The sequence below is a fragment of the Diplodia corticola genome (assembly GCF_001883845.1).
Source record: "Diplodia corticola strain CBS 112549 chromosome Unknown scaffold20, whole genome shotgun sequence".
NCBI lineage: Eukaryota > Fungi > Ascomycota > Dothideomycetes > Botryosphaeriales > Botryosphaeriaceae > Diplodia > Diplodia corticola.
This window is the reverse complement of record NW_017971499.1, coordinates 260,124-273,609: the sequence shown is the minus strand read 5'-3', so window position 1 is coordinate 273,609 and position 13,486 is coordinate 260,124. Positions and strand designations below refer to the sequence as shown.

General features: G+C 58.9%; 3 protein-coding genes across 3 annotated transcripts; all 3 read right to left on the bottom strand.

Annotated features, from left to right (window-relative positions):
- Positions 1 to 1,096: 1,096 nt before the first annotated feature.
- BKCO1_2000092 (ferric reductase) lies at positions 1,097 to 2,932 on the bottom strand (the record flags this gene model as incomplete). The annotated part of the gene is made up of 1 exon (XM_020272277.1): positions 1,097 to 2,932. One exon carries the CDS (start codon positions 2,930 to 2,932, stop codon positions 1,097 to 1,099), a length of 1,836 nt encoding a protein of 611 aa, XP_020131122.1.
- Positions 2,933 to 7,145: 4,213 nt separating this feature from the next.
- BKCO1_2000091 (uncharacterized protein) lies at positions 7,146 to 7,475 on the bottom strand (the record flags this gene model as incomplete). The annotated part of the gene is made up of 1 exon (XM_020272276.1): positions 7,146 to 7,475. The coding sequence occupies one exon, from the start codon at positions 7,473 to 7,475 to the stop codon at positions 7,146 to 7,148; it is 330 nt and encodes a 109-aa protein (XP_020131125.1).
- Positions 7,476 to 11,660: 4,185 nt separating this feature from the next.
- On the bottom strand, positions 11,661 to 13,352 carry BKCO1_2000090 (uncharacterized protein; the record flags this gene model as incomplete). The annotated part of the gene is made up of 1 exon (XM_020272275.1): positions 11,661 to 13,352. One exon carries the CDS (start codon positions 13,350 to 13,352, stop codon positions 11,661 to 11,663), a length of 1,692 nt encoding a protein of 563 aa, XP_020131124.1.
- Between the last annotated feature and the right edge of the window lie 134 nt (positions 13,353 to 13,486).

Sequence of the window (13,486 nt, the reverse complement as noted above, 5' to 3'; positions counted from 1 at the left end):
CCCCCCCCCCCCCCCCCCCCCTCAACGTGGCCAATCGAGCAACAGCAATTGGTAAACGCAGGCGGGTGAAACCTGGTGATCCACTGATACGGCTGTGAGCGCCTCGCTATTCGTCGCAAGGCTCCGCGCGCTCCGACGGTCGTTCTGGTGATCTTCACGGCCGATAGCCGCGCAAGGCCCAGGTTTAATTTCTCGTTGGCAGACCTTTTGCCTCATGTAGATGTGCTCGTGCCCCCGCCAATCATGCAAACGATTACTGAGCGGCGTGCCGTGCATGGAACGCCTTAACGACCTGCCCTGCCGCGGCAAAACTCCCGTCGTGTGGCTAGGACTTTTGTGTGTGGGGAGAGGTCAGACAACAAGCTTCACTTGACGTTGGTTCGTTGGGGAACAAACACTGAATATCTCACATGGAAAAGCCGTTTTCTTTGTAGAGCAACTGATTGCTAGAATCTTGATTCTTTGTAGCCTTTTCTAGGCGAAGGGTGGAAGAAAAACCCTTACTTCCGCCTCTAGAAGGCATCTCTCTCTGACTTGCTCAGAAGCACCTATGGTGCTGTGCTCGAATGGGTATGCTACGCTTTGGAAAAACAGAAACAGAAAAAAAGGAAATGACAACGCAAGAAAAAACAGAGAATGCTGTAACGCCGCGCCATGCAATACAAGGTGGGAAGCTGGTGTAATAAACAGGTATCCAGGGAAAAGGTATTGGAGAATGGGGATTGAGAACTGGAGGTCCAAAGCAGAGACGTGCTTGCAACCACCGGGTTCTCAACAAGAAGTGAAAAGAAGACGTGCAGGAGAATTGCAAGAGAAGAAAAAAAGTTATTTACAGACTGTCTCAGCAACAAAGTTGGTTTTTGTTTCCTTTCCCCAAGGCGACCCTCTAATTCCAACAACAAGAGGTTTCTTCCAATTATCCACATCCGCCATCGAGCGGGCAGTATCGTCCCCGGTGCACGCGCACGTACTCGTAGAAGTGCTGCCTCCACGCTTTTTCTTTTGCAAAATCAGGAAACATCAAATCGTCATTCCTCATCAGCGGGCTGGCAAGAAGTTATTTTTCTTTCTTATTCTTTCTCTTCCAGCTCTGTTCTTAGTACGTGAACGCCTCCTCGATGAAGTCTATGCTGCCCTCGTCCACTCTCGAGCGCACCGCTGTCCGCACGCCGTCGGAGAAGGCACCGGCACCGCACACGGTGACGGCGACGGCGCCGATGCGCTCGGAGATCTCGCGGTCGATGATGGTCTGGACGTCGCAGCGGCCGGGAAACATCTGGACGGAGCCCGAGGTGCTGTTGATTTCGGCGTGGTTCTTGGGGCGGGTGATGAAGAGGAGGATCTTGAGCACCTCGCGGCGGCCGGGCATGCGCAGGATCTCGTCCATCCAGGGGCGCACCCACTCCAGGCACTCGGTGTTGGGGATGCTCCACACCAGCACCACCTTGCGGGCCGCAACGGTGCCGCCGTGGTAGCCGGCGACGAGATGGCGCACGAACGAGGTCTGGTGGGTGATGCCGACGCCGGCGGCGAAGAGGATGCAGGTGCCGTAGCTGTCGAGCGACTCGTGGCCGCCGTAGGGGCCCTCGACCATGCCGTAGGTGGTGAGGATGCCCATGGGCTGGGCCTTGGCGCGGTCGAACATCTTGCGGGTGAAGCCTTCGCGAGCACGGCAGACGAGCGAGATGCTGCGCATCTTCTGGTTGGGCCTGGTGAGGTCGTGGGCGGGGTTGGTCGTGGGCAGGCCGAGCTTCTCGTCCTCGACCGAGGTGGGCATGGACTGGTGGTGGGTGCTGGCCCAGGCAACGGAGAAGGGATGCGAAGACCAACCGGCGAGAGAGGGCACGTACAGGTGGACGTGCGAGCCGGGGCGGTGGTACCAGTGGCGCACAAGGTCGATGGTCACGCGGCAGGCGTCGTTGGGCAGAGCCTCGATGGTGACCTTGGACATGCCACGGCGCATGCTCACGTTGTGCTTGGCGCACTTCCACGCGCGGAAAAGCCACTCGCAGATCCACATGGCAAGGCACAGCTTCATCCAGGGAAGCTGGGGGAGGGCGTGGAGGTCAATGTGCACCCAGGCGCCCGCAATGGCCAGGGCAACGCCGATGCGGTGGAAGTTGAGGAAGGTCTCGTAGAAGGCGTGGCGCAGGGGCGACCAGGCCTGGATGAAGAGGAAGACGAAGGCGGCGGTGCCGACCATTCCCCAGGCATACGAGGGCTCTTCACGAAGCAGCTGAGCGACGCCGTCCCATTTGCCAGCGTTGTAGGTGTTGATCATCCAGCACAGCGTGTGCACAACGGTCTCGATGATGACGATGCGGGCGGCCCAACGGTGGAACAGGTTGAAGGTGTCGTAGCTCACGTGGAGCATCCAGATGAAGGGGTTGTTGCGGAGGGCGAACAAGACGGTGGGGATGAGGTTGAGGGCGGCGAGGGTGCCGGAGCGGCCACGCAGAGCGGCCACGACCGAGGCAGACTCGGTGCGGGACCAGGGCAGGCAGAGGCAGTAGGCAATGTTGCTGGCGCAGTAGGTGACAAGCAACATCATGTGGAAGCGCGAGGGCAGGGTGCCAATGCTGATGGCCGAAGACAGGCGGATCTCCTCGTTGTGGCGCTTCTTCCAAAGCGGGGCATAGATGACGTGCTTCTTGAGCCAGGGAACCAGGTTGGTCTGGTTGTGGCGCCAGTAGACCTGCCTGTGGGCGGTGCCCATGGTCGAGACATGTCGCATGTGAGCATTGTACATGTGGCAGAAGCGGAGGATCAGGGTGAGGCAAATGATGCCCAGGAAGCAGCCCAGCAGGGTGTCGACCCAGAGGAAGTTGCCCGTCTGGTCAACGCCGGTGAGGCCATGGGAAAAGGCAAAGGGGTCCTTGTCGAGGTCGACGGAGAGGCCGCGCTTGGCGAGGGATTCGGTCCAGGAGGGCATGGCTCCAGGCAATGCGGGTTGGTTTGAAGCGGACAAAGGAACCCGGGACTCGTGGCTACGCGTCGAGAGTGGTCGCAGTCGGGGTTGTCGAGCTCCCAAGGCCCTTGGTCCGGGGAACGAGAGCGATGATCAGAACGCACCGGGCGTTTGGTTGGTAGAGCAGAGGCAGTGAGGGTGGAAGTGAGCAGCTGAAGAGCGAATGGCGGCCGTGAAACACTGGCTATCTATGTCTATTGTGATTCATAACAATGCTATTGTCCAGAAACAGGTGGCGGCTTGGAGGATGGAGGAAGTCGCGCGTCGTCAGGTGAGGGTGGGCTGTCGGGGGAGTCGGCGGGTGGTCGACTCGGCGGGGACCGGTAGTGAGATATGATCTGGACGGGGATTGCGATCGTCGAGTGATGTCAAGGCCAGGGGCGGTGGTATGGAAGTGAGGGAGCCAAGAGGGTCACCAGCGGCCGGCGTGTGGTGGCGCGAAGGAAGGCGATGAGGGCAGCAACGAGCGTGCGGAGTGGGCAGAAGTTTCAGAAACGAAGAGAAAAACGAGGCACCGGGTCTGGAGAAGGGCGACCAGGAGCGGCGAAAGGAGGGCGAGCGTGGATGTTTATGGGCGCAGGCTCTGGCCGGAGCACCCACAGCCAATCAGCCGGCCAATACCGCGCGCCTTGACGCATTGCAGAGCCGCCGCGCCACAGCAGCTGGCAGCGGGTTTCATGGACTCCCCTGGTCGTACCACCGTCTCCCGACCGTGCGCCTAGAGCGCCCTCACGCCATGCGGCTTCTGGAAGCAGCGCAGCGCGTGGCCGGGCGACGACAGCGCTGGCACGCTGGCGGCGCCGCGGCCATGGATGCGCAGCGGCAGCCTATCGCTTCCCGTGCGGGCGCTGCCCTGAAACCGCCGCACCTGTTCCTGCGCCCGCGACCCAGCCAACCACTCACACGCCGCGACTCAAGCCCCCGCCCAAGCCACGAGCTTGGTCTTCTCGCCGCCCGACAAAACACCACGCCCCAAGCACCGCCCGCGCCGTCCGCTAGCAGCGGCCTCCGCTGGCCCAGTCGCCCGCTGCCGCCGCCCGCAGACGTCTTCGCTGCGCGCCGCCAGCCCCCGGCCAGACCGCCCGCCCCAAGCACGCGTGCACCATGAAACGCGCCGCCGAGAAAACTTCCGTTCCTGGCCGGCCCCCCTGCGTCGATCCAGCGCTGCTCCGGCCGCCTCCAGCTGCTCCAGCTGCTCCAGCTGCTCTCCACGCCCCAAGCCACGCCCACCGCGCGACAAGCCTTGATGCGAAACAACTCTATCCGCCTGACAGCGCCGCTCACGCCTGCCGCCCGCCCAGAACAGCCGCCGCATCCCGCCCGGCCTTCCCGCCGCTGCACCGCTGCACCGCTGCACCGCAGAGCGCCGTCTCTGCTGCTGTCGGCGGCCGTGTTTACATGCGACGGCGGTACGGGCGCCGCCGCTGGAAGAGGAAGCGGGCGGTGGACCCGCGCGCACGCTCGTCTTCCGAAACGCCCCGCCCTCTCCGCCCCAAGTCCGCCACGCCCGCTGCGCCCGCCTACACAGTAGTGCAGTGATGATATTATTGCCGTCTCCGCTCGACGCTGGCTCCCGCACCGCCTCTCGGTCTGATCGCCATCGCTTCCGCGCCTTTGCCAAATGAGACGCAAAAAGGCGCGTCTTGGCTGCCTACTGCCAACGCGCGCACTGCTTTTGGACGTTGTCCTCGCTCCACCAATGCAATCGTCGCCCTCGTAGGCGAGTGGATACGTGCGTAGCGGGCGGTGCCGCATGCTCCGCTGAGCATCGCTCATCCCTCCAGTTGACTTGCAGAAGACTGGAGCCGTGGTTGAGCCTCCCGAGCAACGTCCCGTTCTGCCGGCATGCTGTCATCGCTGGATGTCGATGCTGCAATTTCCCGTCCCACGGTAACCACCCTCCTTCGCGCCCCGCCGCGAACCACGCTGCATCTTCAGACGTCCGACCTTGCTGCGCCGTGCTGCCCTGCTCAACTCGACTCTGCTCAGCATGCGAGTACTGTGCGTGGCGACGATGGTCGCCTCCGCGCTGCCGACGCTAACAAGCGGAGCGCCCCCCACCGATTGGCAACGTCTAGCCGCCGCACTGGCCGGCCACACCACACCGCTCAGCTCTCGACAAGAATATTAAAGTGCCATGCCAGAAGCGGATGCAGATGGCCTTCGCACACCGCCCGCTCCTCGACCTGTCTCATCGGCACTGCTTCTTGCCCAGCTGGGAGTCCTGCAGAGGGTGAATCTCCCCACCTTCTCTCCACCCTGCCCAGGTACCCCTCCGTGATAAGGCAGATACACAAGGCAACGGGGACATGGCTGGATCTGGGCTGGACCGCAGCTGCATGAATTGGCAGCCAGGTTTAAAATTAGGTGCACTCTCGCTTCGTCAGGCCAAGCCCTTTTCGATCGCCCACGCGGATCGCTTGCGGGCGCTGTGTCTCAGCTTCTCGGGTGCTTCCGAGCCAAACAACTCCAACGATATTGCAACATTAGCGACGTCTACACCACGTACCGAGTAGAGCCTGCCAAGCTTCCCACTCCGTGCCAGCCTTGTAACCGACGGCACGATTGCCGAAGCCCTCAGCACGTCCACGTGGAGGTGGTGTGAAAGTCAGTCAAGAACACTGATCAGCCCCAGCCATCCTCGCTCGACCGGTTAGGGATGCCGCTGTTCCCATCCCATCCCCTCTCCTTCATTCTTACCACCTCGTCCGGCAATCTGCACACATGAACATGCACTAAATCTGCTTTCTGCACACCTCCCCCGCCACGTCGCTCCGACCGTGTTTCAGACGCTCGGCCGACGCCGGGCTTGCCTCCGAACATTCGGATCTATCGCAAGGCGGCATCCGATGGCCAGCGCCTACTAACCTATCGATGCTTACCGCCGGCGAAGCCCGCCACCAGCAGAAACAACCTTCCCCACCTCGCCCTGCCTCCCGCGGAAATAGCGCGCCCAGTCGTGCACAGAAGCTTGTCTTTCCATTCAAGTGAAACTCTGCTGCCTCCTTGCCAAACCTACTCCTCGTGCCAAGTCTCCCGATACTGCGCCAATGCACCCTTTTCTTCACGTCTGATTGCCGTTCATAAAGAATCGGCGTCCCCCAAGAGGGTTGGCGAGGAGCACGGGTGCACGCTGGTGGACGAGAGCGGCCGTATCGCGTACTGCGAGATTGATCCGACCCACTCCTGAGAAAAAGGTAGGCGAGTCCCCCAACAACGTGGCCGACTTACCCGTTTCCTTGCCACATGGCCTTTTTCGGAGGGGTCAAGAGGTTCACGAACAGCTCGCTTGCACAGAACATGATCGATACGAGCACACTCCTCGTCTGTGGCGCTGGTGGGATCTCGCGGGTGCTGGATTAGGTATTGCACTCGAGCAAACCACGACGCCACCGATCTTGGGTCTGCTCCACTCATGTCGGCTACGTAGGTAGATGACAGCGCCACCTCCCTATGGCTGGGCGAGCGCTGACTGCCAAGCGGCTGCTGGGGCCACGCTCGAGAGTTGCTTGCGAGCTGCTGTTGTCTGATTGACAACGAATGTGAGACAATGCATTCGAGTAGATAGGTATAGTGAATTCTTTATGTACTCTTTTACCCCCTTTGTGTAAGTCTAATAGCTGTTTCTTTGGACTCCTTTCATGATCGTTCGCTCCTATTGTTCCCGTACTCGAGGTACTCAAAAGAGTAAGCATTGTGAGGCCCAACCACGTCCGTCCAGGACTCCAAAGACCACGTTGACTATTTGCCCTTGAATCCATGAGCTGTTGAACGCAGTCCATGCACTTTCCGCCAGAATTCTCGGTGTCACTGGCGCATGTCAATCAATATGGAGAGAGAGAGAGAGCGCGCGCGACGAAGCAAAGCACCGCCCCCCGTCAATCGCCCAGGTAAAAAAGAAAACAGAAAACCACATTTTGCACCCCCTTCCCTCCCTCCCCTCCCCTTTTCAGCACCGTCGTGAGTTTTGCCATCAGCCATGTCCGGCGAACGTCATGGCGGAAGGGACGAAGAGGAGGGGAGTAATCTCAGATGGCGCGAGCAGTCACTCCGTCGCAGGCGCTCCGACAGACTCAGTCTTCGTGCGGCGGCGGCGGGGAGAGGCTGCGCGGCAGCTCTTGGACTCCATTGGAGCTCCATGTCGTCACCGACGTCGTCCGTGGCTGCTTCCATGTCCTCACAGGCGGTGGCGGCTGAAACGGGTGGAGGGGAGGGGAGGGATTCCTCTTCGCTGCTTTCTCTCCTTCTCTTTCTTGTTGTCCTTCTTCTGTCGCCCGTCTGCTGGGGGGGCGTTTGTCGGTGAGGGGCGGGTCGCCGTGCTGGTCGCCGTGCTGGTCGTGGTGCTGGTCGCCGTGCTGGTTGCGGTGCTGGTCGCCGTGCTGTTGTGCCGCTGGTGGAGGATTTGGGTGACGGTGCGGTAGGCGATGAAGCCCAGGCAGATGAGGGTCAGGCAGAACAAGATGCCGGCGATGGTGAGGGGGATGGCGGTGCTGGGTTTGATCGCCATCTTGTGGTTTGTGGGCTTGCTGGGCCGCTGGAGCGCTGTTGTGGTGCTGGAAATGATGTGGTGTTGTGTGAGCTGGAAGTGTTTATGTGTGCTAATGCTGTGGTGAGTGATGCCGGTGGTGTCGAGATCATCTGCACGCGCGCGCTGCAATGGGCTCGTGAGCAACCTGAAAGGAGCTGTATATGGTCTTGTAAGTGAGCCAGCTGCTATTGCGTTGCGCGACGGCGCGGACGTGTCTTGCGAGAATGCGCAAACGTACCTCGTTGTCGTGGTCAAGCGCTGATACTGTGAGCGACAGCGCGATGCTACCACAAGAACTACCAGGTGGTGTTTGATAGCCTCGGAAGCAACGAGGGCTTAGCCGTTCACTCTAGCGAGCTGTCGGTGCAAAGGCGTCATTAGGGTTGTAGGTTGCTGCCGACTCGTGGTGTGGGGTTCGCACCAAGCTGCACCGTCAGTCGTTAAGGTCGTCAACTTTGTAAGACGTGCTGTGTGTAGTTCGAAAGGTATTAGGAAATGTAGCCAGCTGGAGCCAGCGCGCTAAGTTGTCGCGGTTTTGTAGAGGTTGGCAGACTTCACTGCGCACAGTGATGACGTGGTGTGTAAGTCTTAGAGGCGGCGTTTAGGGTTACCACGTGCGCCGCGCGCGGTAGCATACAATATCAGCTGCCTGAAAGGATCTATAGAATTTTCACTCTTCACACCGGTTTATAAAGTCCCAGATTAGGAGGCTCGCTCGACCCATTTGGCAACGGAGGTTGCGATTACGTACCATAATAGAGGATATGGTCCTATCTCTTGAGCATATATAACCTTTTATAGATACTCTTGAAAGACCGTCGAAACTAGTATGATACCTCTAGTTTAAGGTTCTCTAATCTTAGCTATGCGTTCGAGAATCTAAGGAGCTAAGCAGTATGCTGGTTTCGTACGTTAATGCCGAACGCTTGGCATCGCTTCTTTATATCGCCGCCAAGAACACATACACTTAGCTAGGAACATACCTAGCTGTTGGAATTGCGACTATGATTGCATAATATCTAGAAAGCTCACATCATCAGTGATTTTCGTCTCCAAGCACGCGGCGCCGTTACCTTCATCGGCCAGGATCGAGTACCTTGCGCCTATATCATAGGCTATGGCGCACTACGGCACTAGATCGAGACGTAACGTCTCTAACGACGGCCATCTCCTTTCAAAATCTGCCATAGCAGCCCCAACTGATTATTTGCTTAAACATGGTCAGGCAATCCTCGTCCGACCCGGTCGCCACTTCTGTGTAGGCAGGTACCTGTCTGACAGAATTGATGAAAGTCTTCAGCCGTTAAGCACCGTCCCTTATGACTGCTCTGGCGATGGCTTTTCCGAGATTCCCGAGCAACTCCTCCATGCTGTCCAGTGTATTCTTAAAGTATGCCTTAAGATCTTTCTCGACAACGGCTAGCGTGGCGTCGATGGCGTTGACGACATGGCGAAGGCTGTCGAGGCTGCTAGAGTCTTCCTTGCGCGAGGGTCGAAGGTGCCGAGCTTGTCGTTGCCGTCACCCGAAGCTGTGGAGGCCAGGAACAACACGGCCTCGAATATGTGTGTGTGCGCCGGCGTATCCTCCAAATTGAACTTTGCGAGGGTTTCCCTACGAGAGAGTTGCCTCTGGGGGGCGATGGTCGGGTCGTGTAGCCAGTTGATAAGGCTCTTAAAGAGGCGCGGGAGCGTGTTTGTTCCGAGTCTAAGTGGTCCTGCGTACCACGAGCGTTACCACTTACCAGGCCACTAGTGAGGATGGCGCGGAAGACGGAACGCTTACCATAACGGTATACGGGGTCAGATAGAACACGTGGGGGTGAGCGTGAGCCGTAGTCGAGGTGAGGCTGCGCCAATGGCTGGTATGTTGTAGGACTTTTCGAGCTGAGAAGGATTTGTGTCGCTTGCAAATGTAAAGTGTTCTAACCTGGTTTTCCTCAATCACAGCGATTGAAAAGCGTGTTGTAGCTGAGCTTCCATGCACACAAGAGCCGTGCTCTTCTTTAAGCCTGCATAGAGACGCGTAATTTGGCACCTGATGTCGATCGGACTGTCGCAATTTGGAGGTGAGGTGTTCAAGTGGTGCAGCAACGCGCGGCCGGCTCGTTCGACCTAATCTTTTCGTTGAGCTGGTGGAGTGCCATGCGTACATGGCGTGCGACGCCGCGAATGAGAAAAATAGGAATTGATGCTTTTCTCGGTGTAAGTGGGCAGAGGTGAGCCTGGGTCGGGTTGTGGCAGAAAATGGGTTTGGAAGGAAGCGGAGCGCATGCAGCCGCCCGGGCGAAATGTACAAACGAGACTGCATAAACCTTTACCGGGGTCTGTGAAGCATTGCAACCTACCATCAATGACTCATGAACAATCTATCGATCGGGTCTGTGGGGCTCTGGTGTTGCGACGAAGCAGTGTTGCGCTGCAGCTAAGGGTGCGGTCCAGGATTTCCTGGCAGTTCGCTTGCGCGCTTGAATTTCTACGTCTCGCGCAAAATCGTCGCGACCGCAAACCAGGTCTTATTTCTCTGGTTGCGAAATCGGTTGGACTTGGGTTGTGGTACGCCTTAGTTCGGTGGTGCGGAAACATGAGGCACACAGTCGCCCATGCAATGTGCATCAGTTACATAGACGCAAACATGCCGTCTTCCTCGCCGCATCAAAAACCCACATGTCGCCGACTACGCCCACGCTCTTCTTACCACCCAGCCAGCACAGGTCGGGAGCTTCTTTCAGCACTAGCACGATAATTGCTCGGCGTCTTCACCTCTGCGCCCGCGCGGCCCTTCTTGCCCATCGATCTCTCTGCTTCATCCCGAACGCTATATCCGCTCACGATGGCCAACCATGAGGACATCGTCTTCTCTCGGGCGCCACCTTGCCTATGACGCGCGAATCCTCGTCTTCAGTTGATGTGCTGCCTCCTGTCGATAGGTTGATACTTAGCTAGTTATTTTCGACTCCCGAGGTTGAGTCGGAAAAGGTGGTTGAGGATGACGATGGGGAGGAGAATGAGGGGGGAAGAAGGGGAACAACGGAAAGAGGGTGAGAAACAGGGAAAGGGAGAGGAATGGCAATTTCTTCCCACCGCTGGCTCTGTCAGTAGCGTTCATCCAAGGGGATACTTGGCCGCTTGAGCAATGTCAAGGAAGCCAAGGTCGTCAAGGAGCGCGTTGAGGCCGTCTTGGGCGAGTCGGACGCCGCCGTTGAGACTGCTTACCGGTCGGCTTCTAATATTTAAGGGAAACGTGGCCACAGAGTAAAGTTGCGCTAATAGCATGCTCCATAATGCAACTGCCTCAACAATTGCCTTGAATATCCCTTGGTATCAAGTTTGGAGATGGATGCACTAATGAGCGCGCCCCCATAGCTTCTTGCTTTAGATTGCCGTTCTTATCCTGATTTCGTCATCAAATTATCGTTGAGACATAGAGGCGGGGTTGTTGGCTGCTAGGCATTTAATAACCCTCTGTTTTTTGAATAGTGTGAAGGACGGTAACTTTTATATAAGAAAAGATTTCTTAAATAAAGTGTCTTACGGCTATAGCTCTACATAGACAGCATCTAGAGGGAAGAGGACGTAATTCTAGACGGAATTTACTATGATCCTCTTTACATGCTTCACCACAGCCTTTTAGATATTCGGTATAGAGTGATGAAGAACTTAAAAGTTTAATGGAGAAATTCGTAGGAAAGAACTATTCGTTTGTCCGGAAGTTCAAAGTATAGACAGTGAATGGAATCCGAAACTCTCGACAGATAAATGTTCACAATTTTGCCACGAGCCAACCGGAACAAGACATCAAATCGGTTGTCGAAAGGTGGGCCCGCCAGCAAGACATATTTTCAAAGCAGAGCAAGCTGGTTGCGGAAGACATACGTCAATATATCCACACAAGGGTCGGAGCCAATCTGAAAAGCCAAATTTTTTATCCGCTACTCCCTAACACGGTAACACCCAGGGTAATCCTGCAAGCAGCTTCCACGCCGAAAGTTAATAGATAGAGAGACGAACGGAGAAAGAAAAGAAGCAGAGCCGTTTCAATCTTCAGTCATGACCAACCCACCCGCGTACATGCATGCATACATGGCGCCCAAGACAAAGGGAAAAGAGCAAAAAAGACAGACAAACCCTTCTCCCCCTCAAGTCAAAAAAAACCCCCCCTTTCCCTCACCTCATCCCCCCACCACGCGGAGCACACACGATCTCGGCCAGCGTCTCCCTCACGCGCGACGGCCGATGCATCGCCTTCTTCACCCTCCCATTCGACCCCTCCACCTCGACCGTGAGCTCGAGCTTCCTCAGCCCCCTCACGTTCCTCGCGATCGGACGCAACAGCTGCTCCTCCTCGACCCTATACTCCTCGCCGGGCTGCACACGCACGGACGCCGTCTGCTGCGCCGTCTGCTGCTGCTGCGCCGTCCCGTCCCACGTCCCCTCCAGCTCCAAGCTCAAATACAGCGCCTGCAACCCCGTCATCATCCGCAATCCGGCTCCAGCTCCGGTTCCAGTTCCGGCCCCGGCCTCCACCCCATCCGCTCTATCCGCCTCCACCAAAGAAGAAGGAGGAGGAGAAGAAGAACAACCCCCCCACCACTCCCCCCACCACCCGCTTCCCCGCTGCTGCTGCCCCGGCGCCGCCGGTATGGGCCCCGGCGCCCTCAACCCGGGCCGCTCGCGCAGGCGCCAGCTCCAGCGGAGCTGCAGGGCGCGCACGCTGGCGAGGCGGCGGGGTGGGGTGGCGCGGGCGAAGAGGACGAGCGTCTGCGGGTGGTTGGCGTCGAAGAGGTTGGCGGCGTAGAGGGTGGCGACGGATTCGCGGTAGGCGGCGCGGCAGGTGAGGAGGAGGGGGAGGAGGCCGAGGCTGTGAGAAGATGGGGTTGGGTTTGGGGGGTTGCTGGGGTAGAGGTTGGGGGGGTCGTGGTAGTGGTTGGGGAAGTCGTGGTAGTCGGATTTGGGGGGGTGGTTGGACTTGAACTTGAACTTGGACTTGGACTTGGGGGGGTGGTCGGGCTCGGACTCGGGGAGGTGGTCCGGGTCGAAGGGGAAGCCGGGGAGGAGGATGGAGGGGAGGAGGTGGTTGTGGAGGGAGGGCGGGTGGTGCCGGGGGCAGTGAAGGCGGTGGTGGGGGCGGCCGGGGGGCGCGACGACGAAGGGCGAGGGGCCCATGCAATCGGGGACCTTGGGGATGGGCCCGTCGTGGGCGCGGTGGTGGGTGCTGTAGATGCGGTAGGAGGGGTCGTCGAGGGCGAAGGCGGAGCAGCAGCTGCACCCGGGTTGGTGGTTCCACGGCGGGTAGTGGCGTCGCTGGTACAGGATCTCGCGCGAGGCGGCGTGGGCGGCGATGCAGCGGCGGTCCGGGTCGCCCGGGGCGCGCACGACGCTGGGGTCGCCGGTGCAGACGACGTGGCCGACGCGGCCGGGCTTGAGGAGCAGGTGGATGACGTTGCCGCCGAGGACGTAGTGGTAGATGCGCAGGCGGAGCTCGGGCGGCAGCCGGGTGAAGAAGAGGGACTGGTGCTGCGGGTTCGCTGGCGGGGCGCCGCTCTGTTTCTCTTCGACGTCGGCCGTGTTAGCGACAACGCCCTCGCAGATGGTGAGCGCGCGGGGACGGCGGTTGGCCAGCAGCGGAGGCGGGGTGTAGTCCCGGTCCAGCTTCTCGCACAGCTGCTCGAACTCGCGCTGCGAGTCCAGGTGCGAGCGGGAGTCCAACGGGGTCCTGTGGGAGTAGGAGCCGCACTTGCGGCAGGCGTAGTAGGCAAGGTACATGACAACCAGAGGGGCCAGCAGGCACATGCCCACCGGCTTCACGACGCCGCGGTAAAGCGGCCGGAACAGATACCGCTCGCGCTTCGACGACATGGTGGGGGAGGACAGGGCTGTGGATGTGCCATGCGGGCATGAGGCAGCGCAGGACGCAGGGTTGAGGTCTATTTACAGAAGAGGTGAGGTTGGCCGCTAAGGCTGAGACGGAGCAACGTATGCATCAGCCTGTG